The following is a 26,524-nucleotide window of genomic DNA, read 5'->3' as shown; positions in this document are numbered from 1 at the left end:
TAGATATTCTTACAGTAAAATTAAGCAGAGAGTGTTTTATTTACTTCCTGCACTATGTTTTATGTCTGATTGAAAAAGCTTCCCTACATATCAAAGAAAAATTGATTCAGTGTCTTCATCAAGTACAAAACCAGATTTTAAACAAACCAGGTAGATTGAAGAGCAGAGAAAAATCAATCAGGTGTTTTTTTATTCAAGTAAAGAGAAGCAAAGAAATTGATCAGTGCCAATTTCTCAGACACAAGCCCTCCTAACAATGAGAACAACCTTTGCAAAAGCAGACCCTGGTGCACTACACTCTTTCAGCAGAAAAGTGAAGTTTGTAATAGAAGATATAATCACCATTGGATTATATCTAAAGGTAAAGAATTCTATGCTTTCCACATTTTTCTTCTGGTAACTTCAAAGACACTTCTTCAAGATATACTTAAGGAATAAGTATCAGACATTAGATTCCAAATTTGGTATGAAATTTACCCTAAGTTCCTCTGTCCAGTGCTTGCTTTATTGGTTGGTTTCTCTATTGACTAGTCTTCAGATGTCCCCAGTTCAAACAAGTATGAACTATAGTGCTTTAAGAGTAATTTAGATTATCAGTATTAATTAACTAATTAATTAATTGACTAGTATTAATTTTTGGTGTGGTTCAAAAATAAAATATTTCGGGTGTTTATAGAGCATTTATAACAATCATCATCAGAAGAAGAATTCACAGGAACCTCACCTGTGATTTCAGAGTAGAAACTCCATCATCCTGAAGTTTTAGCTCAAAAGCTCTATGTCATGATATCAGCAAGCAGAAAAGGTAGAAGTATCCCTGAAATGTGGCATCCCTGCCCATAGAGGGGAGTTGGAACTAGGTGATCTTTTAAGGTCTCTTCCAACCCAAGCCTTTCTATGTGCAATGTCTTATTAAATCACCTCAGTCTAGTGACACACAAATGAGCATTGTAAATAGGAAGGCACACAGCTTACATACCAAGTTTGTCAATTGTGGTAATAAGGTCAGATGGAATAAACGAATCCAAATCAGCATCCAGAATTCCAAGGGGATCTAGCTGAGCCACGTGATGGCCACGGATCTTAAAAAGGAAGAAAGTAAGAGCAAAATGAAATCAGACTAGAAGTCAGACAAAGTGAAAAAGTCAGTAATATCTCGCCATAGTTTGTGTATCAGGCATTAAGCTGAAGAAGCAAACACCAGTAATGTGATGACAGAGTTACATAGTCCCCAAGTTTTCCCATAAGAACAAAAATAAGCATTATATCACTGATTACACATATAACTCTATCAAAAATTATACATTACAACATAATCTTTATCATGCCTGCCACACAATTTAATTATTACACTGATTACACTGGAGTTTCAGTGAAGAAGGCTACTAAAGAGTACACTAGGTCTCTGGGTAAAATTAAGAAACTATGATGAGCCTATAGATCTTAGAATTTGCCAATTCAGCCATTTTGTATTTTTGCCTGAATCCTCCTTTCTGCACCTGCAATATATAAAAATACAGAATTGCTGACTTAAAACAGATTGGTGCTGCAGTAGTTTATACTGGCAGTGAAGGGATCACTCTTCCTGAGCTCTGCTCCACATCAAATAGCATCTGACAGCATCTGTTTTCATTCATGAAATTTCAGAAATTTGATCTGGTAGAATTGATATTCAAGACACTGAAGAACACAAACTGAGTGAGGAATTCAGCCAGCTTTCAATGATCACTGTGACTGGTATTAATGCATGCCATAAGTTGTTATAAACTAGTGAATTATCATGTAACATCACTACAGAAGAAATAACTATTTGATTCCAGAGAGTCACACATCTAAAACAATTTTTAATATGCCTCTTATGTGTGATTCTCATATACCAAATTAACTCATTAAAAGCTTTTTATAGATTAATATATTAATTTCTCCTTATAATTTTTCTTTTTAACAAAACATTTGCATCGCTTGGGTAGAATTTCATTCACACTACCAGTATCCTAATTGTCCCTGAAAAAAACCCCAAAATTATAAAGTGCAATATTAACAGTGAAGTGCATCACACAGTAATAGAATATGATTACAGTGTGGTTCATCAAGAAGTGACATGTAAAAACACCATTCATTTCTTCTGTATTTGCTAGAGAGTTTATAACAAAATGGTTTCCAGTCATATGAAAGCAGAAATATGGCATCCTCTATGGAACTACCAGCCCTGTAAACTCAGCCTGACTTCTGTGATTCTTTGCATCTCATGAATCACCAGTAATGAAACTCTGACAGGCGAAATGATGCCCACAGCAACATCTGTGCCATCTGACTGTTTACAGCAGCACTAAGTTTATCTGACTGGAACAAAGCAAACAATTCTGTCTCAAACATCATCAACAGAATTCACCTCCCTAAGCTACATCTGCTCTTCAGTATTACTAGGAAGAGGATCAGCAGGAATACCAAAACCCAGAAAGGCAGATCAGTAAATGCTATGCCATATTATTCCAGGAGCAGTTTAGTCTTAAAAGACAGTATTTTCCTCAATATCAAGGGATTTTTTCGTAAGTCCTACTACTTTCACTGAATACAGAAAATAGTAACATCTGCAAAAATCAGAGATTAACCTTGTGAAAACACATAGACAGAAAATTTTCACTGATTGCCATATGACTAAATGCAAGTACAGACTACCAGAAACTAAACCTTGATTTCTCTGGCCTCGCTTTTGTTAAGCACGCACATCCCACTGAAAATCCTGCTTTCAGTGTGCCCAGTGCCCTCTGTTAGAACAAGCAATAGATTAACTGCCTTCTCAAAGTCCAGCTCAACAGACCAGAAAGCAGTTTACCACAGAAACCATAAAACACTGACAGGTTTGAGAAATGAAAATTCTGTATCCTTCTCCATTTCATTTCATTATCAGGGAAAGGAAGGTCACAAATTATCATACCCCTTCAACACTGAATTTAGAGGGTACTAAATACCTTTTAAAAAGCAGACAGTTGCCTTAGGCAATCCTGTGTGACTGTTTGTTGCAGACACATGGGTGCCTGCCATTTCTACAGACATTTCTGTTTCATCACTTGACAAATAAAGGGAGCAAAATGGCAATCCCTGAACTATTTTCAAGTAAATTTTGTCAAACCAGCCTAACATCCCTCAATTTTCTCTAATATTTCACCAAAATTTTACTGCAAAATTGGTTATTTTCTACGTATCTATTTCTAAGCAAATTTCACGTATTTATATTCACAAACATTTCTACTATTCACAAATATTTTTACAACAACCTTCTAACTCAATGGTGACAATGCGATGTGTACAAAAAAAGGTCTTTTAAGAAGTTCCTCTTCTATTCCTCTCGTAACACCAAACAAGACTTGAAATATTTAGGGCAGGGAGGAACAGATCTGCTCAAATCAAACTGTAGTAAACTTCTTGGAAAGTTACTAATTTAAAAAATACTCGTGGAATATTTTGTTAAACACAGATCTAGATGTACGGGGAGTTTTTTTAACAACATTTTTAAGCTTTTCCTTGAAATTAAGATATCAAATACAAGTCTAAACAAAAATATTTAAACTTGTTTTTCATTTGGAAAACATCTAATAAAACGCACTGTCCTATTTAGAAATTCCTTCTTCTTTTAGAGGAAAAATAATAAAATTGGACTTAATTTCTTAATTTAATAAAAGGGTTAAAAATCAGTGTGAAGCAAAATCAATTTTGATGAACAGCTCTCTGAAAGAATCCATCAAAGTTAACCCAAATTCAGTACTGTCAGCCTCCCAAAATGCAGTTTCTGGTTAATACATCATTTCTTCTCTCTCTTTTTACCTATAATCCCGCTCAAATCAGCAATCTCAAGATTCACCTTAGATTCTTTCTTAAAGAATGGCTGTAACATTTAGAACTGTAGTACAACCACTGCCAGAGGTGAAGGCAGACTTTCACAAACTACTGCCTCCATAAAGTCCTTCTGGGCAAGTCAGATGACCAATATCAGATCTGTGGGTAATCTGAATTATGAGTTTGCTAAACCAGAAGATCACCCCAGTCTGAATCCAACACTTCCACGTTTAGACACTGTGCTGGAAAGAAAAGCTGTCTAGTTCAAGGCGTTTTGGACCAGAAGCAAGACCAGTTAAGACCAGAATACAAATGAGAACATAAAAAGGAAGAAGGTTGTTTGCAAAAAAGAGGCCTTCCCACACCTACCCCAAAATACACTTACTTGGTATGCTCTTATCAAGGACTGCACAGCAAGGTGGTCTTCAACAAGCTTTTCAGCCTTCCCTGGTGTTGGGGCCAGGCCATGGCTCTGCAGAAATGATGCCTTTCCTTCCAGCTGAGCTGGCAGATGGGCTGCTTGGCCAGCGTTAGCACTTCGGAAAAACACATCCCAGGACTGGACATGTGTACAGAGAATAAAGAGAAATATTTATTACCTCAAACAAAAGTCTAATCCAAAGCAGCTCTTTCAAGCTGCAAATGGAACCTCACTGCATCACAGTGTTATAACCTCCACTAACAGACAGCAAAAAAAGACAGCACTGTTAAGTCCCAGTCTCAGTAGCAACTATTATATTTACACAGAACATTTTTCCTCTCATTTCTTACATTGAGCTTGCTCAGCAGAAAACTCTCCAGCACAGAGATCTGTAAAGCATCTTCATATATTATCCATTCACACAGCTCCTTTAATTGTGCTATTTATTCAGACAGCCAAGAACGGGTAAAATATAATGCTGCTGGTAAAGAGCTATCAAGCCTATAAAACAAAGAACCTTAATAAACTAAATGAATCCATTCCTTTAATGACACTTATAGAATTTAGAGTACTTCAAGACACTCACTGATCATGTTAAATCAGAATCAGTTCTTAAGAGCTTTTCTTGAAGAAACTTCAAAAGCAATTAAAGCTTTTTTGAGTGAGACTTTTGTTCTAAGATGCCTTCCTCACCAGCTTAGGTTGTTACAATACCATGAAAGCAATTATGGGCCTGGTTTCAGGTGCAAGTAATAATTTTAGATAAGTACTTATCTCAGAAACTGAATCACAATTAACAAAAGATATCTTTATTTCCTTCTGTGTTTTAAACAAGCTACTTCACTCACATATGCCCAAATCTTGTTTTCCTGAACTGCTTTCATTCTGATGAGGTGGTTACTGTGCCAGGTTAGAATGGTATCACATACATGAATGCTAACAGAGAGCAGCAGAATGTGACATGTGAGACACCTCTACTCAGCAAAGAAGGAAATCTGTGTCAAACACTTCCCTCAGTCAGTTAACTTAAGAAAACAAAAAGGAAGCTATTTAAAAACTTGCATGTCTTTGTGACTGGAATAGAAGAACTGCAAGAGATAAATTTCTGCAAGGCTGCAAGCCTCGCAGATTTCCATTACATTTTAAAGAACCAAGTGCCAGAAAAAAGAAAAAGTAGTCCAAAGCAATTATTTTTAAAAGATTTAATATATGCATTACAGAACCCACAAAATAAAATTATGTAATACAAGCAAGGCATGACAAAAAATATTTACAAAATCCCTTCTGTTTTCATTAACAAAAAGTCTCCATACTGAAATTTCTAAAAGCTCTAAGGTGTCCATGGGAGGGGCAGCATAAAGGAGCTAAACATCACCCAACCTTCCAAGTTCAAGTTGTGGAAGTGGGGGGATTCACTGAACCTGTGGGTGGGACTCTCATTAGCATGAGGCCAAGAAACATTGCTTTAATGCACCCCTATTCTTTATTCATACAAAGCTTCATCAGTACAAATACAGTAAACTTAATTTATCACCCTGCTCTTACACAGGCTTATCTAAACATAGCCTGACTTTTATTTGCCCTGACAAATTAAGACAGACAGATCATGTGGGGTGGCCAGTTCCAGACACACTGATAAAGAATTCATTCCTCCTCCCTTCTCTTATTTATGCCCGTTTCCTACATTCTTCTTACCTTGACATCTTGGCAGCCACACTGAGATTAGAAGTCTGAATTTACATCCTATAAGTGGTCTACAAGAGCCTATTAGTGTGACTGTATTTCAGCTGGGATTCTCTCTCTACACCTTCTTGGTCTGTGTTAAGAACAGCATTGTTATTCCATGCCTACATAGCACCCAGTCTGAGAGTCTGGAGACCCCTGACAGTGAAAAACAATCATAACCCCTTTTTAAACTACTAAAGTTACTTAGATTGGAGAAATTATTTGGGTAATACAGAGTTATAAATTCTCATTAAGCATAAATTAGGAAATTCCAAACACATATTTGGATCCATGACATCTCTCACATTCGAAGTTTTAATAAAGAATTTGCTTTGCTCACATTAAGGTTTCTTCCTTACTTTATCTAACACCATGATACACATACAGTGATGATAAAAATTTAGCTATTCCTTTGTTGAGTAAAACCTTTCATTTAAATGTAATGGTTATCACAGCACAGTCTCACAAACAACTGAATGTGTTTTTAAACAAGTGCTCTGCTGAGAGTTGTTAAACTCCAAACAGACTTGCCCAACAAGTGATCTGTTTAAGAAGAATCAGTATAGAGCTCTTCCTTCATGCAAACTCACAAATATCAAGAAAATATTTCCATCTGAGAATGCAGCCAGCTGAGACAGAATGGACCCAGACTATTTTTTCCTATCACATTTTTGAACTTATTGATTTGTTGGACAGGCTTGACATTTAATCAGAGGGGAGGGAAAATACATCATTTGGCTACAGAAAATTAGTTTTTACTAGATACACATCCATCAAAGCCTTTACAAATTTCTATAGTGTCTTTCAAGATTGATACCAGATTATAGTCTTCAAGTTCTGTGTATCAATGTCAATCTTCGGCAACAGCATTTGCCATGTGACCATACAGACCAGAAGACCAGCTTCCTCTCACAGAAAACCTGCAGTCTCTCAACTAAATTCGTAAAGTTCTTCAAGAAAGTGGTAGAGAAGATGTATAATGCAAAAATAAATTCACCAGAAAAAAAATAAAATTATTTCCTTCTGCCAGCAAATCTATCTTGTAGTTAACTATTACTTCTCAAGTAATATAACACAATTCAAGTATTCAGTGGCAACACTTTACTGTCATATAATAAACAGTGTTGCAATTAGAATAATAAGTAGCATATGCTTTATCTTGATGGTTTGGGGGTTTTTTCCTAGTGACATCACAATATTCATCAACTACAGTAAGGACAGTAACGCCTTAGAAGACATACACTGAGCATCATTATATTATTTTTAGAAGAAAATGAATAAAATTAAGTCAAAGCAAAACAAACCCCCACATTTTTTCCTAGTACATATACCAGGAGGTGATTACACACTCACAGCACAGCGGCTGCACACAGGATAACATGGCAGGCATTATGTACTCCATAGCCAACCATGCAGTTTTGTAATTAATCTTGTGATAGTAATAACTGAGCCTTGTCAAGCCTCTCTCTTATGATCTATGGCCCTGACACCAAGCTTCAAGGAGAAATAATGATGCCTTTTTCAGAGTCCACGTCATTTTATTCTGATTGTTGTTTTGGCTACTCTGACGATAGGAAATTCAAAAGGAAAAGAAAAACAGGAAATCATCTGAAATGGATTTGTACAAAGAATAAAAGCTCTTATATATATATATATATACACACATATATGCATATACATACACATGCATATTCCTTGATATGCAACCACGATATACATAGAAAGGAGAAATTCTTAGAAACACTGCATATGCTCATTGGAATGTGACAGCCGTATTTCAAACAGCTGTAAATAAACATGTCCAGTCAAATCTTCTGAGAGGGAAATCCATTCAGGAGCCCTGATTAGTTGGACGTTTTAAGTACAAGTGAATAGAGCATGACTTTTAAAGCCCAGGAAAAATCAAGCTTTTCCATCTAATCAATGAGCAAGCACATTCCCTCTGGAAAGGGGTTATCTAAGACGAAACATGAAGAGAAATAGGGTATAAATAGGAAAATGAGGAAAGAGAATGCAATGTCTAAATGCACAAGCTGGTTCTCTAGACCATGCTGGGCATACTGAATAAAATAATGAAAACAAGAGGCCTGCAGAGAGCCAAATCATTAACAAAACCATAAGCAACACCACGTAGTGTCTCTTGACATTATTTTCCAACACTTCCTCTCCTTTCCATACCAGAATGGCAAATGCACAACTTTACAGTCAAAATCACAGCACAAATTTTTCTGTATTTTTAAGAAAATGGGGTGATTTCAACCCTTAACATTTTAAACTTGTTTTATGAAAGCTCAAACTGAACAATTTCTGTCAACAAAAATCTTCGGAAGGTATTTGCAGCTTTCAGCCAATGAAATGAGATGGTTTTCAAGAAACCAAAAATTAATTTTGTTGATGAAACAAAGTAAAATTAATTGGCATTCTTCTCCCCCTCCCATTTTTTCACAGGCTGTGAAAAAACTAATAATTTAGGCAAGAATAGCTATAATGCATTACTTCCATCCATCATATTCTCTCAAGCCTCATAAATCAGGGATACAGTGAATTTATTTCAGTCTGTTACTGTCGCAAGTTTATTAAACACAGTTAACCTAGAAAAGAATTCACAGTTTTATAATTGTGCTGGTTTGGGCTGGGCTAGTTAATTGCACAGTAACTAATTTTTGTAACAGTAACATGTTTTTGTTCTTGCTGAGCAGAGGTCACACAGTGCCAAGGCCTTTCTGCTCCTCATCCCACCAGTGAGGAGGCTGGGGCTGCACAAGGAGTTGGGAGGGACACAGCCAGGACAGCTGGCCCCAGCTGACCAAGGGGATTTCCAAACCACATCATGCTCAGCATGGGGAAAGAAGAAGGAAGGGGGACATTCAGAGTGATGGCATTTGTCTTCCCAAGTCACCATTACATGTGTGGGAGCCCTGCTGTCCTGGGGATGGCTGAACACGTGCCTGCCCACGGGAATTGGTGAATGAATTCCTTGTTTTGCTCTGCTCGTGCATGCAGATTTTGCATTCCCTGTTAAACTATCTTTATCCCCATCCACAAATTTTTTCACTTCTACCCTACTGATTCTTTCCCCCCTTCACACATGTGTGTGAGAAGGCACAAATAGCTGCGTGATTGCCAGATGGGGTTAAATCACCACAAAAATGTGTCTTGGATCACCTAGGACCCACTCCCTAGGCCACACCCTACATTCCTCTGTCAACTCACTTGTGCTGATTTATTGCTTACTGTTCAACCCACAACCTGTATCACCTCACTAGGATCCATGCTCAGACTGCGCCTGCACTGCCAGATGAGTGGAGGGCTTTCGGCAGGATTTTTAGCATTTTGCCTACCCCGAGCAGCAATCCGTACGGCGCAGGTGTCACCTTCCGGCCGCCTGCTTCAGCACCCTGGCCAGCTCCCGGCCGCGCCAAGCGGAATTTCCCTCCCAGGGATGCCTGCAGGGCTTCCCAGCAGCAAAATACACCCCACTGCAAATGGACTGAACCAGGAATTTCATTCATCTGAAAGAAGTTAGCCAGAAGCCAATATAATGTAAATAAAAAAGATGTCACCTTGATGCCACCACACACTCCTTATGCACGAGTTCTTCCCTTCAGTATCCCCAGGACAAAAGGGTTGATATTGATCGACAGCCTTGACACATCACTTTGGGCCTTGCAGAAATGCAGTGCACCCACACAATGTGATACCCCACCCCACACTGGTGGAGCTCAGCTACAGGACAAGGGCTCAAAGTCAGATGAGAAAGAGCCACTCCTGGAGAAGGTTTCTCCAACCCAAGGTCAGGTGTAACACGAAAGACCTAGAATCAATCTGCTGTGTGAATAAGTCAGTCTTCAGGGTTGGCACTGCATATGTTAGCTTTCAACAAGACCAAGTTCATACACCACATCCAAAGAGAAAAACCAGCTACAAAACCACCCTTTTTGGTTTCCTTTTTTGTTTCTGCCCTCGGCATGCATCACTTCCTCTCACTCTAGACAGATTATCAGACTTAGAACAACAGCTTCTAAGTGACATTTTGATATACGTGCCTCGAGAATAAGGGAGCAGACAACCAATTTGGTAAACATTTTGGGCACAATTCACATTACTTCCTGGAAAATGACTTGTCTGTCCTAGAATTGATCAGACTTCTCAAGTTACTATACATGTATCACTATAACAGAGCCCTCTTTGTCAGCAGAAAGCTTGTTTAAAAATAAGCCTATGTATTTTGTCCAAAAGAAAGGATTTGGGTAATAGAGCTTTTAGAAAAGCAAACAAATGTCTATAGCCTGGAGAGAGAAGGAGAGACACAAAACAAAATACTTCTCAAGATACTTCAGAAGAATATTCTGACAATTTCAGATTTGAGTTTAAGGTTACAACTTCCACAGTTTAATCCAAAAGCAACTGAACATTCATCCTCACACAGTTTAGAAGTACCAACATCAATACATATTATTTAAATGTAACATATTCTCTGGTATAGCCTTACTATAAACCAAAAAATTATGTTATTCTTGGGTCTTCTTCTGGATGTAACTTAACTGACTGCTTGACCAGCATTTCCACGGAGGAATAAAGTTTCAGAGCAGCTTTCTATTTCTGGTCTGGACTTCTCATTCTTTCCGCTCTGCTTACCATGCCTGTGCCTCCCGTGTATTTTTATAGTTGCAGCATCACATCTTACACCAATCAATAGGTGGGAAATTAATTTCACATTTTTCATTTCACACAAGACCTTTTCCTGAACTTTTTATTAATAAAGCAAGCAAAAAAGTAAAAGAAACCTATTCCACTCCTAACCTAGTCAAGTTTTAGACTTACCTGATGTACACTTTTAGGGTTTTCGAGCCATGCATAATACATTTCCTCCACATAATTGGAATTACTCCCACTCAGGAATGGCTCTGAGGTTGGTGATGAAAAATACCGTTGGCCATGTAAAAATGCCCTTCTGGCTATATCTTGCTTTTCCAGAAGTTTAAAGCCATGCCTCTTCAGTACAGCTGCAAACAACTTCAGATGACTCATGTTTGTTTATTAGCCAGACGATCCAAGTCTATTAATAAAATAAAACCAAACTTAATCAGAAAAAGTGCCAATGAATTGCAGACACATTTCAGCCTCCCAGCAAAAACTGAGGTTTCTGGCTACAATGCTCTAGGTACAAAGCTCAGGCCTAGGCACGAAGCTCCGTGCAGAGCTCCAGCCACAGCAGTGGAGTGGCTGCTGCCCATCCCCACCCCAGCCAGCTGCTCCCTGCAGCAACCACGGCTTGTGCCGCCTGCCCCCGGGCCCGTCCCCTGGAGCAAACGGGGCTGCTAATCATTGACCACTGGGAGCTCCTGGCAACCCTCTCTGTTTGGAAAGCTGTGGCCTTTCACCCAGTCACACTGGGGGGGGTCAGCAAACAGTGAGACAAGGGTGCTGTGGAAAACAAAAAGCCACTACCTCAAATTTCTGCCACGAGTAATGGAGCTGACTAAATAATTAGAAACATTAGTTATGTGTTCATATTGACATTAGCCTTGGACCAAACAGTGAAACACTGAGAAAGGGCTCACTTTAATTTGTTTTCCTAACTGGCAACATTTATCTTGTGCTTCCAATGATCTCTTATGAGCTTTGTAACAAGGACAGCAGATTCCCTGCAATTTTGAATTGAGAAATTCAATTTTCCAATTAAATTTCCTACAATAAGGGTTGAATCTTCTGAATCCTGAACACCATCACTCCAGTGCTATCAAAGGGAATCAGAGCTCACCTTCAAAATAAGAAAGAACAAATGCATCTTAAAATTAGTCCTGAAATAAAAAAATCTTAATCCTGAAGTTGCTAAAACTGCAAAGAAAGAGCAATAACGTGAAAAGAAATTATTAATTTTGTTTTAATTTTAAAAGTATTTAGAGAGCTACAATAACATGAAGGAAAATTAGAAAGAAATTTAGAAGAAGTAAAATTCAGATTTAACTCCAATGTGTCTCTCATTTGTTTAGCTGTCCAACTGGAGAAATAAGTTATTTAGTCCAAGGTAAAACTCAAGGCCTTTTGTTGCTTGATGTGACTGAACAATTGCTAAAAACAAAAGTTTTTTGAGCTGCCAAATGAACTTTAAAGGTTTTTTTTACAACAACACTGATATTTTGAGTCATAGAAAAAATTTTAATGTTGCTTATTACATGTCAAGATATCTTTATTTCTAATTCAAAAATAGATACCATAAAAAATTTCATTAACATTTTCTGTATATAAATCCCATTAAATTATTTTTTCATTGTTTCTCCTCTTACAGCCTCCTTTCAAAAAACAAAATACATGATTATAAAGTGCCTAATTTTCTGAGGGATAGGAATAGCTATATCTTTCATCATCAAATTTAACATTGATCCTTAAAAGAATAAAAAAAAAAGAAAAAGGGCTCCTACTAAATAAAACTGTATTAGTGCTTGTTCTTCTCTGGCATCACATTTTTAGCTCAACATCTATTTTAAAAGCTGATGACTAGATCCTTTTCTTAGTCACTACCTTTAGCTGTATCATCCCAGCAGTGAACTGTCTTTGATCATATCAGATTCCCTTGTTTACTCTTTCAAGACTTCTGCAGCCTTTTCACTCATCAGCAGACCTGAGCCAGAGCTCCTAAGAGCAGCCATCACCCACCTACTGGGTGTGCTAAAAAGCACTTGTGCACGTTCTCCATATGCCCAGACACATGGAAAGTGCTTTTCCAAGGCAGCATCACTGAAACTAGCATCCAGTCCTCATCTAAACCTATGAGCTCCTCAAAAGCACACACTCTTCTCCCTCCACCTGGCCTTTGCAGCAAACTGCCAAGAGCTGGGCTGCGGGTATGCTAAATCCCCACTCATCAGTGTTATTTCCTACCAGTTTATATTCCCTTGTCACTTCCCACTTCACAGATTCAAAGCTTATTTTACAACACCTGTGTCAACACCCATCTCTGACCAGGGCTCCCAGGCAAGTGCAGGAACACAAACAACATCAGCACCATTTTGGAAGCAGATTAATTCCTGCAAGAGCTCAGTGACTGCAGGAGCACTGACACAGCTCCTATACTCTCTGCATACATAGTTCTCTGTAAGATTTAACAGTAAGTATTCATTATGTCGTTTTGCAAAACTGGGTGAGACTTCAACGTGTTATAACAGTAAGAACAGAGAGGTCACCATGGTACTTAGAACTTGCTGTCTGTGCCCATTCTCATAGAAATTACTGCACCTACCTTTACTGCATGCAAATCTCACCCTCTGCCACAAAACCTTTGCACATGTACACTCATTCCTAAGGGATTACCTACTCTCACTTAAAGTACTTTGCAAAGACTTGAGAGAGAAGGGAAAGAGAAGAATGTTTTTCTCAGTTTATCATACTGCAGCAGCAAGCTTCTTAAGCCTGGGTAATTTTACATTTTTTCTTCATAATATATCTGCCTGAAGAATATGTAGCTTTTTCTTCTAGAAGTTAGTAAAGAACACATAACAGAATAAGAAAAATGTGTCAGGGAGATTGGAAAATGGATGCAAATGACATAATATATAATAGAAACAAAGAGCTTGTAAGTGGTACTTCCCTCTGGTTCCATTTAAATTTCAAAATGGGGTCAGAGTCATACTTCAAGCAGTAACTATTGAATATGGAATCTATAAAAGCATACAGGAGCTATGTCATTCCAGCCAGATTCCAGTTACAGATTAATCTGACTCAAAACCCCTGACTTTTTCCTAGTTTTCCCGTCTGCACATATCGCTCTTCAGCACAGATGTCAGCTGTCAGCAGCTAAACAAACCAGAGACCACCAGCGTGATCATAGAGCATCCCAACCCACTCAGCCTTGAGACTGTCAGTCAGAAATCGGCACCCAGGACAGCACACAGGAGTCGGGAAGAGTTAGAACGGTTCCACTTCACTATGTTTCCCAAACCACCCCTGAAATGAAAACAGTGATTGGAAAGGGATCAAGCTGAGCTAAGAGCAACCTAAAGAATGGTATTAATTAAATCTCTACTGGAGGTCAAAAATAAGAAAGAAGCAGTGAACCACAAGAACAACCTGATATTTAATGCACCACAGCACCCTCAAAATGGTGGAAGTAAATGAAAGCCCTAAGCAGCTGAAAATTCCTGCAGCTGTTCTGTCTCAAACGATGACCCAGCTTTCACCTTGGCACTTCCACCTCTAGAAGTGCCTTAATGTCATGGACAGGCCTGGGAATTATTCTGCCCAGGTTTCTAGAGGGTCATAGAAGGATGTGGAAAACAGACAGCAGACACTTCTGATAACAAAGTTTTTATCCAGCTCTTTTCAAGATCACTTTCAGTATAAACACACTGCACATATGAATCAATATCCTCCTGGTATTGCCAGTGCCCTTGTTGAGTTTCTTAACACATGTGAAGCCCTGCTGCCAATGTTAACAAATGTTCTTTACGCTCTGAAGAAGTGGTGATTAAGAAGTCTGGTCCATAATTCATAAAAATAGTTCCTCATTATCATGGTAATTTCCCCCAATATTCTGCACACAGCTTACTCTTAAAGCTCTTTTTAAGACTGAGTAATTCAAATAAAATAAAGCTCACAGTGAAAAAAATGTGTGAAAGTTATAGTTTCTCCAAAAGGTTATCACAGAAAATGTGGGATACAGGGACTATCCTTATTAAATAGGGCTACTTCAGGGATACCTCCATGCACTAAATTGTTCTCTTCCCCCGGCACAGATATGCCGTGCTGTATAGAGACTCTTAATTCTCCACACACACAAAGTTGACCTGCAGGAGGTTTTACAGCAAGGCGCACAGAGCGAGCCTTGGGCCACGGAGGCGCCTCGGTGCAATGAAACTTAACGGATTTATTACCCTACCCTGAAAAAACGCCTTCAGCCAATACCAGAGGGATGACACCACCACGGTACCAAAGGAATGGCACCACCACCGACTCCAGGCTACCAACATAGCGGGGAGGGTCGGGTTTGTTGCGCGGCCCCTCCCCGTAAGGTCAGGACGCGGTGTCCTGGTCACCCTGCCCACCGGGGGCCGGAGCCTGCCGGGCTGTCAAGGCGCTCCCGGCTGCGGCAGGGCAGAGGCATCACGGGGGCCGGGCCGGGCCGCCCCGCTCACCCCACGCCCGGGGCCCGGCCCGGCCTGCGGCGCGACCCCCGAGCCGCACGGCGAGAGGCCCCGCCGCGCCGGGGGCCTGCGCGGGGCACGGGCCCTGCACCGCGGCCCGGCCCGGCTCCGCCGCCCCCCGCCCCTCACCGGCGCGGACAGACCTGCGGGGGCGCGGAGGCTCCAGCGCATCCGCGGAGCGCGGCAGGGAGGGCGCGGAGGAAGGGAGGGATAGAAGGATAGAGGGACAGAAGGATAGAAGGATAGAGGGATAGAGGGATGGAGGGATGGAAGGGAGGGAGCGGCGGGGCGGGGGCCGCACCTGCGTCACGTGAGGCGCGCGCGCTGAGGTCACGGCGGGGCGGGGCCGCGGGCGCTGCACCGGCACCACCGCCCCGGGATAGAGACAGGACACAGCCCGGGATAGGAGACACACCCTGGGATATGGGACACACCCTGGGACATGGGACACACCCTGGGATAGGAGACACACCCTGGGACACACCCCGGGACACACCCTGGGATATGGTACACACCCCGGGATAGACACGGGACACAGCCCGGGATAGGAGACACACCCCGGGATATGAGATACACCCTGGGACACGGGACACGCCCCGGGACACAACCTGGGATACGGGACACGCCCCGGCACACACCCTGGGATATGAGACACACCCTGGCACATGGGACACACTCTGGGATAGACACGGGACACACCCTGGGATATGAGACACACCCTGGCACATGGGACACACCCCTGCATATGGGATACACCCCGGGACACACCCTGGGATATGGGACACACCCCGGTATGGACACGGGACACACCCTGGAATAGACACGGGACACACCCCGGGACGTATTTTTTCTTTACCTGCTACAACCAAGATCCAATGCCCATATACATATGGTAAAAGTGGTATTTCCGATAACTATTAACAGCATATACATTCCAACTTTTGGTAACTTTCTGGGTAAGTAAGAAGATTGGTAGGAAAATTGGACACACTTTATAAGGAAGGAAGAGAGAAAGAGCTATAATTTGTTTTGTGCTAAGGATATAGTGCAAAAATGAGTTTAGCAGGGTGAGGTGGGCAGAAATGGAAAGGGAAAACCTTAGGAAGGAACACAACAGGCTTCATCTGGGGTCTTGTCACCTAACGGTCACTCAGATTTTCTTGAGGCTTACTGGTTGATACAATTGCTGATTAGAGTAAAATTAATTTCTTCAAGATGAAAAAACCCTTAATCCGCACATAAATACATCAAAAACCTTATTATCATCTCAGCAGTTTCCTAGCAGCTGTGTACCTTCAGGGGACTGCAGAGCGAGGGTGTGAATGATGCGTGCATGGGTTTGTGCTACAGTGTTTAGTGCAGGGAGCAGATGGAGCCGGCACAGGGAGCCCCCAGCACAGCCCATCCCTGGCTCAGTGCTCCCGGGGAGGGTGGCCCAGCACCCTGCAGAGGGCAATGGGTGCTGAACTGGTACCTGAAGCTGGCCAGATGCTGCTTGAGTCTTCTGGCAAGTGGTGAAGCATTGTCAGATGCTGCAACTACTAATTGAGTCTTAACCTTATTATGGGCAGACAGAAGCCATCTTTAGAGCAATCATGTTATGCTGACTGAACATAAATTCAATTAAAAATTATAGTGAGGACAAGCAGACCTCCCCTCCACTTTAGAGGGAAACCCACATGTCAAATCTGACTGTGAATGCCATTGCAGCGAACAGGATAAATTAAATGTGCCTGGATAGACACTAAGATACGACAGTATGTTTCAAGTGCTTACGTTGTTCCCAATAGCCTTTGTCCAGTTTCAAATTTACGTTATTTAGGTTATGTTTTGTTTTTTTAATGCTTCACACAATGAGAATTTGTGTGCTTGAAACAGCAAGATTCTGGTTTATTGGGATTTGGAGCAGCTCCCAAATTCTCCAATATTTATTGTGACTTGGTTGTCCCACCAGCCTGCCCCAGAAGCTTTTAGTATACTGAGCTACTGCTTTACTGCTGCTGGCTTCTGGTGTCACTTTGTCACCAGTCTGCACCCCTGAGCAGCACCTACTTGCCACTCATCCATTTGCTCTCCAGTGAGCCCATGATGGACAATAAGCTATTTGCTCAAGATTCCTGTTTCAATTCTTACAATTCCCGTTTACAATTCACATTTGCCTGCCCATTTATGTGTCCCCTTGTGTACTTACCTCTCCCTCTGGCCGGCCAAAGGGAGATCCACACTGGCTTTGCTTCCTGCTAAACCATCACGCTTTGAAATTGGCTGGAATAGAAATCCATCAGCAGAATGAAAACTTTGAAAAAAAATTGCAACTCCTAGCACACACAGTCAGGTGTGCCAGCTTGCTTGGCATGGTTCTCCTGCCAGCTCCATAATAAGGAAGTGTTATGTGTTAGAAAAGTTTTGTACTGGATAAAATCTACAGCACAGGATAGTCACAACAGCACCCCTGTGCTGTCAGAGGTGAAATTGCCTGCTGTGCTGAAAGACACGCTGCCTCGCCGTTATTTATTTTTATATTTATCCTTATGTCCTCTAGCAGACCAGTGTGAATCTAACAAGTTTGCTTACTTATTTCCACCTCATTTCTGTCTTAAGTCAGGCATGAGTTAACAAAACTAGATCCAACCTGTTTAAACAACCCAAAGCATGTTTTAACAAAACTAGAACCCAGCTGGTTTTGGAAACTCGCTGTGCTGCCCACTGAGGGCACAATGTGCTTGTTCCAGGGTATGGTGCTGCACACCCCTCTAGTGCCTTGCTCCTTCGCTTGGGTTTGGTACGAGGGTTTTCCTTGGCGGATCAGCAGCCACTTGCAATCAGCAGTGAGTTCCTGCGGTTAATTGCTCCACACAACTCTCTCTCCAACACAGCACGACTTCTCAGTGGGCTTGTTTTTTCAAAGGGTAATCTCATAGGAGGTGGTCTGGGTACAGGATTACTCATGGAAGGACAATCTCATTAATAGCTTTCCCTCCTGAGATAGATACATTTATGTATTTTTGGCAACTCTTCATTGTTGTTTGTAATGTAATTCCACTAGAGACAATGTTGACCAGAAGTTCTCTTTAAGCCAAGCCAGAAACTCCATTTGCCGTTATTTCCCAATGTATTTATTACACACACAGACTACAAACTCACAGAGGTTCAAATCTAAAGCACCATCTCTTCTCCGAGCAAGGCAATTTGGAAACTGTAAAATCTGTTCTCACTTTGAGCCTAACATGGATGTCACACAGGACTCTGGTCATTATGTTTGTCTAACTTTTAAATATGAGACCTAAAACCCTTAGAGCCCAGACCAAACAACTGCAACAAATGATTCAGTCAGTTTTCAAAGGAGAAGCTTTGGGGGTTTTCCTAGGTAGACATTTCAAATACGTGCTAAAACCCTTCTTTAATCCCTTGTTTTTTGGTCACCAAATAATTTATCAAGCTTTTCTCCCTTCCCAGTCCTACATATGAGAAGTATTTTAATTATATCTGACACTTCCTGCAGAAAAGTTTACGTGGGTTATTTCTGTTCCCTTTGCTTTCTGAAGCCTTGCCTCTGTGTGCCATAAACTTCAGTAATATCCCTGACTTCTGTGAATAAACGTCCGTGGTAAAGGAGATATGCTGCTGGATGTCTGAGGGACAGAAAAGTCAGTCCCAGTTTCACGCAGCTCCTTACTTTGGGCAGGTTAAATGTGAGGCAGCAGGGAAAGCCAACAGCATGCTGGGCTGTGCCAACTGAAGCACAGCCAGGAGCTGGAGGGAAGCAATGACTGCCCTTTCCTCAGACACAGGGATAACCTGGAGGGGGGGAGTTCAGCAGGAAGACAGAGCCAGCAAAGCCAGGCTCTTCACACTGGTACATGACAGGAGGATGAAATGGTGATATAGAAACAGTTCAATCTAGACTCAGAGGATAAAAAACATCACAACGGGGACCCCGAAACATGATTCCATCCTTGGAGGCATCTGGACCCAGCCAAATAAAGCCCTGGACAGCCTGGTGTGACTCCAGTGTTGATCCTGCTTTGAGCCCTGGATGACCTCCAAATTTTCTTTCAGCCTAACTGAAGCACCTGTGATTTGTACCAGTTTCACAACAGAAATCATGTCAAACTTAAGGGTAAGCAGGCCATCATTATTTGGTCAACAGACAAACTTATATTGATAGTTTGGTCTGAATAACATCTATCTTGGGTTTATTTATTCTTTGTTCTAAAGTTTCAGGCTGTGATGCTCTGAGGAAAACAGGTACAAACAAGTACAGAGTGTTTTGTTGGAAGACCAGTAACACCCAAGACTGCTCCTTGGTTGATTCTGGCCAGTAGATTATTTTCAAGTGATTTTATTCTCCAAACATATTTCTGGATAGAATCAAAGTGCAGAAGCCCATTTGTCTGGCCACAGATCTGTTAGAGAGACAAGCTAGACAATAGAGCTGATTGAAAAACAGCAAAACACAACTTCTACTTGGTAGTTTCCCAAGTCTTTCCTAATAAATTAGCCCATTACAGCTACAAGAACAAAAGCAACCGTTGCTGTAATTATTTCTTTGATACTCCACTGTATTTTCATTAAATTCTTAGAGTAAACATTTAACTACAGTATATACAAAGCAGCGAGTGAGTCAGTAAGATATGTAGGTTAAGGAGGAACTCTGGCATACAACATTTATTATAGCTGCCAAATAATGAATTCATGTGGAAATTAGCAAGAGCACTAAACTTAATTTGTCCCACTATTTTAATGGGAGGTTAGTACATTGGCAGGCAAAACAGCAAGAAGTTTTCCCAGTAACTGTGGAAAAAGATCACCACTGGCACTGCAAAAGAGCCTGCCAGCATTTGGCACAATGACAATGAATAAAGCACTGCCAACTGTCCTTTCCTCAACCAAGAAAGAATTGAAAATATCTTCTTCTATTTTACCAGTGGATTAGGAGAAAACTGCTAGAAAATTGTTTTCAGTATTTGCAGGTGTTTCATTAGAGAATCCTAGCAAAAAAAAAAAATTTTTTTTGATACCTTTCTTTCAGCTACATCTAAAACACGCTGCATTTTGTCAGATTGTTGCTTTAGGTAACAATAACATTTTAAGGTGCCCTGACTTCATCATGCTCAACTGGAAAATTATCCTCTTCTCTTTAGAACTGTACCACTGGCTGTGTTTCCTATAGGAGGATCTATTTTGATTTTTAATGCTATTTATCCAGATGAAGGAATATGTAATTATCTTTCATTTGGAAGAAAATAAATAAGGCAAGACAGTTCTCCATCAGATAAAACTTCTGGGGTATCTGAGATTTACAGTTCTCACTAGGAGCAGAGTTTGCTAATGAAGCTTTTGAAGCCACAGTGGCAGTGTCTGATTGTGATTGCTGAAAGGTGACTCTTGAAGAGCTTTATTTGCACTAATCAACACCACGTTGTGCCTCAAAGCTAGAGTTCCCTTAGAAGCACTGTCCCTACTGAGTTACTCTGCAATAACTAAACAGGCTTTTCTGTTTACTTCTGTTTTTCAGAAGTAAAAACTTATCTATGTTTTTCAATGGGATCCTTTGGAGCTGCATTCCAAACCTGTTGTACAGTTAAAACTTCATAATTTCTTTCTGGCATTCCCAACCCTTTCTCTTCTCATGCCAGAGCCAAAGGGACCATCTGCAAAAGTATTGATGTAAAATACCCAAGGGCTCAGAGGTGGCCTGGGAATATCAAACCTGCTAGATGTAGAGTCACAATCATTTCTTGTTTTCCTGATGGTGGCCATTTGGAAACATTACATTCACAGTGCTGAACTCAGCTGGACAGTAGTAGAGAGTGATTCTGCTTCACAGCTGAAGGTCTGTGCATCCTTTAGGTTTAGTTGCCAGCAAACTGTTCAATTGTTTTCCTGTAAAGAGGAAAGCCCAATGAAGAACAGCTGAGGGAGCTGGGGTTGTTTAGCCTGGAGAAAAGGAGACTCAGGGGTGACCTTATCACTCTCTACAACTCCCTGAAAGGTGGCTGCAGTCAGTCAGGTGGGGTTGGTCTCTTTTTCCAGGCAGCAGCCAAGAGAACCAGAGGCCACAGTCTCAAGCTGTGCCAAGGGAGATACAGATTGGGTATTAGGAGAAAGTTTTTAATGGAAAGAATGGAAAGTACTGGAATGGTCTGCCCGGGGAGATGGTGGAGCCACCATCCTTGAATGGATTTTAAAAAAGACTGGATATGGCACTTGGTGCCATGGTTTAGTTGAGGTTTTAGGGTGTGGTTGGACTTGATGGTCTTGGAGGTCTTCTCCAACCCTGTTATACTGTGAAACATCTGAACTGAGTAGACGTGTAAGCATCTCAGTTACCAAGGTGAGCTTACTGTTCATGCTTCATGAGGACTCTTGATCCACTAGCAGCCACTGTATCACCAAATACATTTCCAGAAAAATAATGTTTTTAACAACTCACTCCAAACTTGCCCCCAGTATATAGTTTTGGCCTTGTTTTATCATCTTAGAATAAGTGGTTTTAACTTTGCTCTAAATTCCTTTTGGAACAGTTTGCTGTGCAGTCCATGCTGTCACATTATGGGAGATCCCCATAGTTTAGAAAGTCTTCACCCATCGATGCTGAGCTCACTGAATTGTTCCAATGCTCATGAATACGAGGCAGTTGTGGAGCTCAGCACACAGCACCATAATGGTGTCTCTAGCACTCCAGTCTCTGCAGGCACTTACCAGTGGATGTCTGTGCTTGTGTCATGTATGTGAAAAGAGTATCTCTACAGCTCCATTTGAAGGCATTTTGAGCTGCATGAAAGTCTGATGAATCATAATATCTCAATGCACAGAACACTACATGAAGAACAACATCATTAAGTGAAAGGCAGGACCCACAGTGAGATGACTCTTGGCTGAAATGATGCTAGGTTTAAAGTTTTAGTGCTATTGCTGTGACAGCCTAAGGCAATTACAGATGTTGCCTTAGCAAACAGACCTTTCCTGCATAGACCCATTCCCTGAATGTGTACGGTGCCTGTGGGAGGCTGTCACTGAAGCCAATTATGGAAAAATATTGAAAAGTCTGTAAAGCTGTCTGGCAAGTGAGAAATAAATCCCACCTGTCATTTCTCTCTCAATCCCGCTAGCAAATCATAATCCTCAGTCATCACTACCTCGGACCTTATAGTCGGGAAGGATCTAGCTACGAAGAGCAAGGATTGCACGTCACTTTGGGGACTGTGATTAGCTCAAGTCTGAAGTGAATGGGTTTGGATCTGTCAGTTCAGCCACTACACTAAAGCCACTGAGCATGGCTGGCACACGCTGTCCCCACCCCCTGCGACAGCGGTTTAGCGGGAGCGCGCCCTGAGCCTGATTTACGGCTCCTCCGGCAGACAGGGTGAGGCTTTCGGGCCAGGCTGAGCGCATCGGCAGGCGCTGCTGGAGGAGCCATCTACCCAAACACAAATAGAAAGCAAGCTTCAGTAAACAAAGAGGCTTTTGCAAGAAATTAACACCTTCTCGAGCGTGGGACAAAACACACACGGGGCTGAGCCACCAGGACTGGATGTCCAGCAGCGGGTTTGCCCTCTGTATGGAAAAGGTGCTGCCTGTGCCTGCTGGGCACTGCCTGAGCATGGGATAAGGGACACTTACAGGGTCCCTCACCTCCCCCTGGCTCATTATTTCCTCCAGCTCACTTCAGAGAATTCCCCCCACCTGGGAGCATTACCAATAGTCGGTTTTGGAAAGGCTTTAAGGCACAAACTACCAATTACAACATTATGATACTTGGGCCACTAGTTGCTGCTTGTGTTATGTCTCTCAGCCCTGGAGAAATATTAAGGCAGCAGAGAGAACACCTGGAGTTATCTGACCTGGAGATCAGAATTCAAAGTTGGTTTTCATTCCCCTAAGACATAGTTCTGTCATGTCATTGCCACATGAATTTTCAAAGCAAAAAAGCTTTTCCTCTGCTCATTTAAGTATACAAATGCCTTATTTTGGTCATAGATTAGGCATTTCTCATGGGTACAATTTTACATTGGACTGTAACAGAAACCAAGCTCAGAGGAATTTATTAACATTTTGAGGCTCTCTGAAGGTCACAATGAGATTTGAGGCAAAAATACAGGGATGCTTGTCTAAAGCAAACAGAAATTTCATTTGCCTTGAAACCCTTCAAACAACTTTCCTAGTAGGCAAAGGAGGCTCCTGATGTAAGTCAGGGTAACCAACCCCTTCCAAAACTGACATGCAGAAGGTGCAGGTTCATCTGAGTGTTTCCAGGTCTCATGCCAATGACTGGAAACAATTTTAAGACCTCAAAAACTTTAGAACAAAACCAACCCAAAAAAATTCAGTCAAAAGATTTAGAGCAACAGATGCTGAAGCCATATGAATTTAGGAGGTACTTAGTTGTCATTAGAAACATCTCATCCACATGATTGCTCACAATCAAGAAGTCCAATTTCAGATTAAAAAAAAAAAAGCTCCAAATCTGTTGCATTTTAAATTCAATTTGCTGGGTTTGGCTGCTGGTTTTTGTGTATGTGGAATTGGCAGAATGAGGAAGGAGTGGACTCAATCAGTAGGTCTTTTTTTTCATCTGAATGCTCGGGGAATTGTCATCACCAACAGTAAAGTTCTAAATGCCCCTTAGCTGAGATTTACAATGTGGATGAATTAGGAACCTCCTTTTCTCAAAGTTGTAGTATGTTCAATCCATGTCCAGAAGACACTGATTGTATTTTTTCTCACCTTTCTCCTCAAAATGCATAAGTTTTGATTTCCCACAGAATGTAAAATCAAGCATCCCTTCACTCCTGACCTACATTTGCTTGCTGCAGGTCATTTAATTATGAATGAAAATACCACTTTGTTTATACGAGTTCAATTTATGACAGAGATTAAGTTATGAAATTTGTTCTCCTGGCATCTTATTAATACTGCTCTGCTGTAAAATTCCTCAGGCAATAGGCAAAATAATGACTTAAAACTGCAATGAGATAATTACCTAACAATGCAGGCATTTTGAAGAGAGACATAACTCTGGATTTGAAAATACAATTTTTAGGACCTTATCCTTTATATAAAAGGGTGTGAAACACTTACAATTACCTTAATTTATTTTCATGACACTTTGGTTTAGATCCAATCAATTCCTAGCATATTAAAGAAAATTCTGTCATTATTCAATAACAGGATTTAGCTATTTGCAGCAATTTTCTTAATCTTTAATTTTGAAAAGGTAAGTCTTCAAATCTTGGCAAAATTAACTTTGTGCCATGATGAAACACTTTGATCTATACAGTGCCTTTATTGCATCTGGTATGCCAAGATGCTTTGATGAATGAAAAAAAATGAGCAAATGCAGCACTTCCCATCAACTTCCAGCTGAAAGGCAGTTGTACATGTGCAGAGGAGCCAAGTCCTCACTGATGCAAGGCCATGGAAGAGGATTCTTATGAAGCATCTCCAAAGCAGACGCCATAAACTACATCTAAATCTTAATTAATTCATTGATTTGATTTAGCTTCTTCCCCTTTCAAATGGAAGTAAAAAAACTTTCTCTCTGCTTAGTGATAATTCACACAGTTCAGGATCATGAACATTCCTAAGCCTCACTATATAGGCAACACCTGATGTAGAAATAGCACAAGAGATGAATCCACAGAAGTGGAGTGAGTTAAACTCCTGGGAAAAGATCTTTAATATAATGCTTTCCCCCTGATCAGTCCTGCAAGTCCAAGAGTGCCAGAGGGGACACCCTGCCTTCTCTACACATGGATATAGTTCCTCACTGGCCTGGTTATTCCCTGTCACAAAAGAGGACCCCATTAATATGGGAACACTGTTACTGATGAAGATGTACAAGCCCACGGTAACAGTTCACTGAAACCCTACTCTCTGGTATTCCAGGTACACAAAGCAAAACAACTTGAACCACCCAGGCAGCCTGGAGAAAATTTTCTATAATTTTCTTATTCAAATTCTAAAGTTGCAAGATTGCAGACATGTAAGGTACTTAACTTTGTCATTTCCCCACACAGCTTCAAAACAGACATGACTTACTCGGACACTTAAGGTCAGAGCTCACATTAGTGTTTTCAGAGAAACATCATCCTTGTGTTTTTTCTCCCTCATAAGCTAAGAAAGACTACTGTCAGGATCCAGTTAGGACAGTCTTTCACAAATGAAAAACATCAATCAAACAGGCATCAAAGGAAACCCATAGAGGTGTATGGGTTTCTTCTTGGACACCAACACACGGGAGATGGCAACCCAGTAAATGGGAACACAGAAATAAAAATCAATCGCCTCCTGAAAGGGTTTTCTGCCTTTTTTCCAAAGACCTGCAAACTTTGAAACGAAAGGCTCATTGGGAACATACATCCCTGCCTCCCTTATAGCTGGTCTTGATGATGATTTCTGAGAGAATCTAAGCATCACATTTAGAGAGCATGAGTATAGATCATTGTAGTAAATATGAAAACATTGAAGTTTGTCCCTGATTGTCTTTGCTCTCCTGATTTATTTTTTTAACTAATACTATTAGCAATTTCTGAGAATAAATGTAACAGTTCCCCCACAATCAAAGTAATTTTCTATCTCCATCAAGTGAGTGTAAAAGAAAGGTGAAAGCACCATCTTTGAGTAAGAAGATTGCAGTTTTCCCCTGTAGCCTCCTAGCACACTTCACCACCCTGAAAAAATTTCAGATGCTCAAAAGCCATTACAGAGCATATCCAGACAGAATTTACAGGGGTTTACTCCTGCACTCCAGATGTTGTTCTGAGTATAAATTACAGTTTATAAAAGCTAGAAAACATTGCCCTTTCAGGCAAAAACACCCATAATGCCTGAAACGTTTAGCTAAGGTCAGACATATTAAAGAAGTGATGACATATGGATATATTAAAACAAACACTTTGTAAATTGTCATTACTGCCTCCCTACAAAAATAGCCTTGGAATGAAAGTTCAGGATTTGCATAAGAACAGTGATTAGATGCTAACACACATACAGATGTCTTGGATCCAAACTGGTAACATCATGTGTGGCACTGCATTCTTGTTTCTTGTTAACTCTAAACATGAACTTTTAAAACAAACCTGCCTCACTGGTCCTTTGTTCCCTTCCTATTTGGCAAATGCAGCTTTTATCTGTGCAGAATCTCACTTTGATAACATTAATTACAAAAGGAAGCAGCAATTTTAGATATAAAAAATTCCAATCATTTACAGAAGGCATCTCTAAAAAGCAAACGAAAAAAGAGATGTTACTGAGCTGGGGCTTTCAAGTGAAAAAAACTGAGAGCAGAATAGACAAAGCCTCTGTTCTGTAGAAAATTCTATACAGAGAAAGCAAGTTCTTACCTGCATGTTACATGAATTGTCCAAGAGGAGATTTACACAAAACAATGTTT

At 40.8% G+C, this 26,524-nt stretch overlaps 1 protein-coding gene across 2 annotated transcripts in view; it reads right to left on the bottom strand.

Annotated features, from left to right (window-relative positions):
• OGDHL (oxoglutarate dehydrogenase L) overlaps positions 1-15,461 on the bottom strand; it is a 47,490-nt gene extending 32,029 nt beyond the window's left edge. The window contains exons 1-4 of one of the 2 annotated variants that reach the window (XM_088168843.1): positions 15,428-15,461; positions 10,808-11,042; positions 4,223-4,396; positions 980-1,082 (exon numbers count right to left, since the gene is read on the bottom strand). In XM_088168843.1, coding sequence (XP_088024969.1) covers positions 980-1,082; positions 4,223-4,396; positions 10,808-11,014 — 484 coding nt within the window. In that variant the 5' untranslated portion in view covers positions 11,015-11,042; positions 15,428-15,461. Of the gene's footprint in view, positions 1-979; positions 1,083-4,222; positions 4,397-10,807; positions 11,043-15,269 lie in introns of both variants that reach the window. The other variant, XM_088168842.1, reaches the window with a different exon arrangement.
• Positions 15,462-26,524: the final 11,063 nt, after the last annotated feature.

This window comes from Sturnus vulgaris, chromosome 8, assembly GCF_052056855.1.
Source record: "Sturnus vulgaris isolate bStuVul1 chromosome 8, bStuVul1.hap1, whole genome shotgun sequence".
Taxonomy (NCBI): domain Eukaryota; kingdom Metazoa; phylum Chordata; class Aves; order Passeriformes; family Sturnidae; genus Sturnus; species Sturnus vulgaris.
The sequence above is the reverse complement of the archived record's forward strand: the minus strand, read 5'-3'. Positions and strand labels throughout refer to the sequence as shown.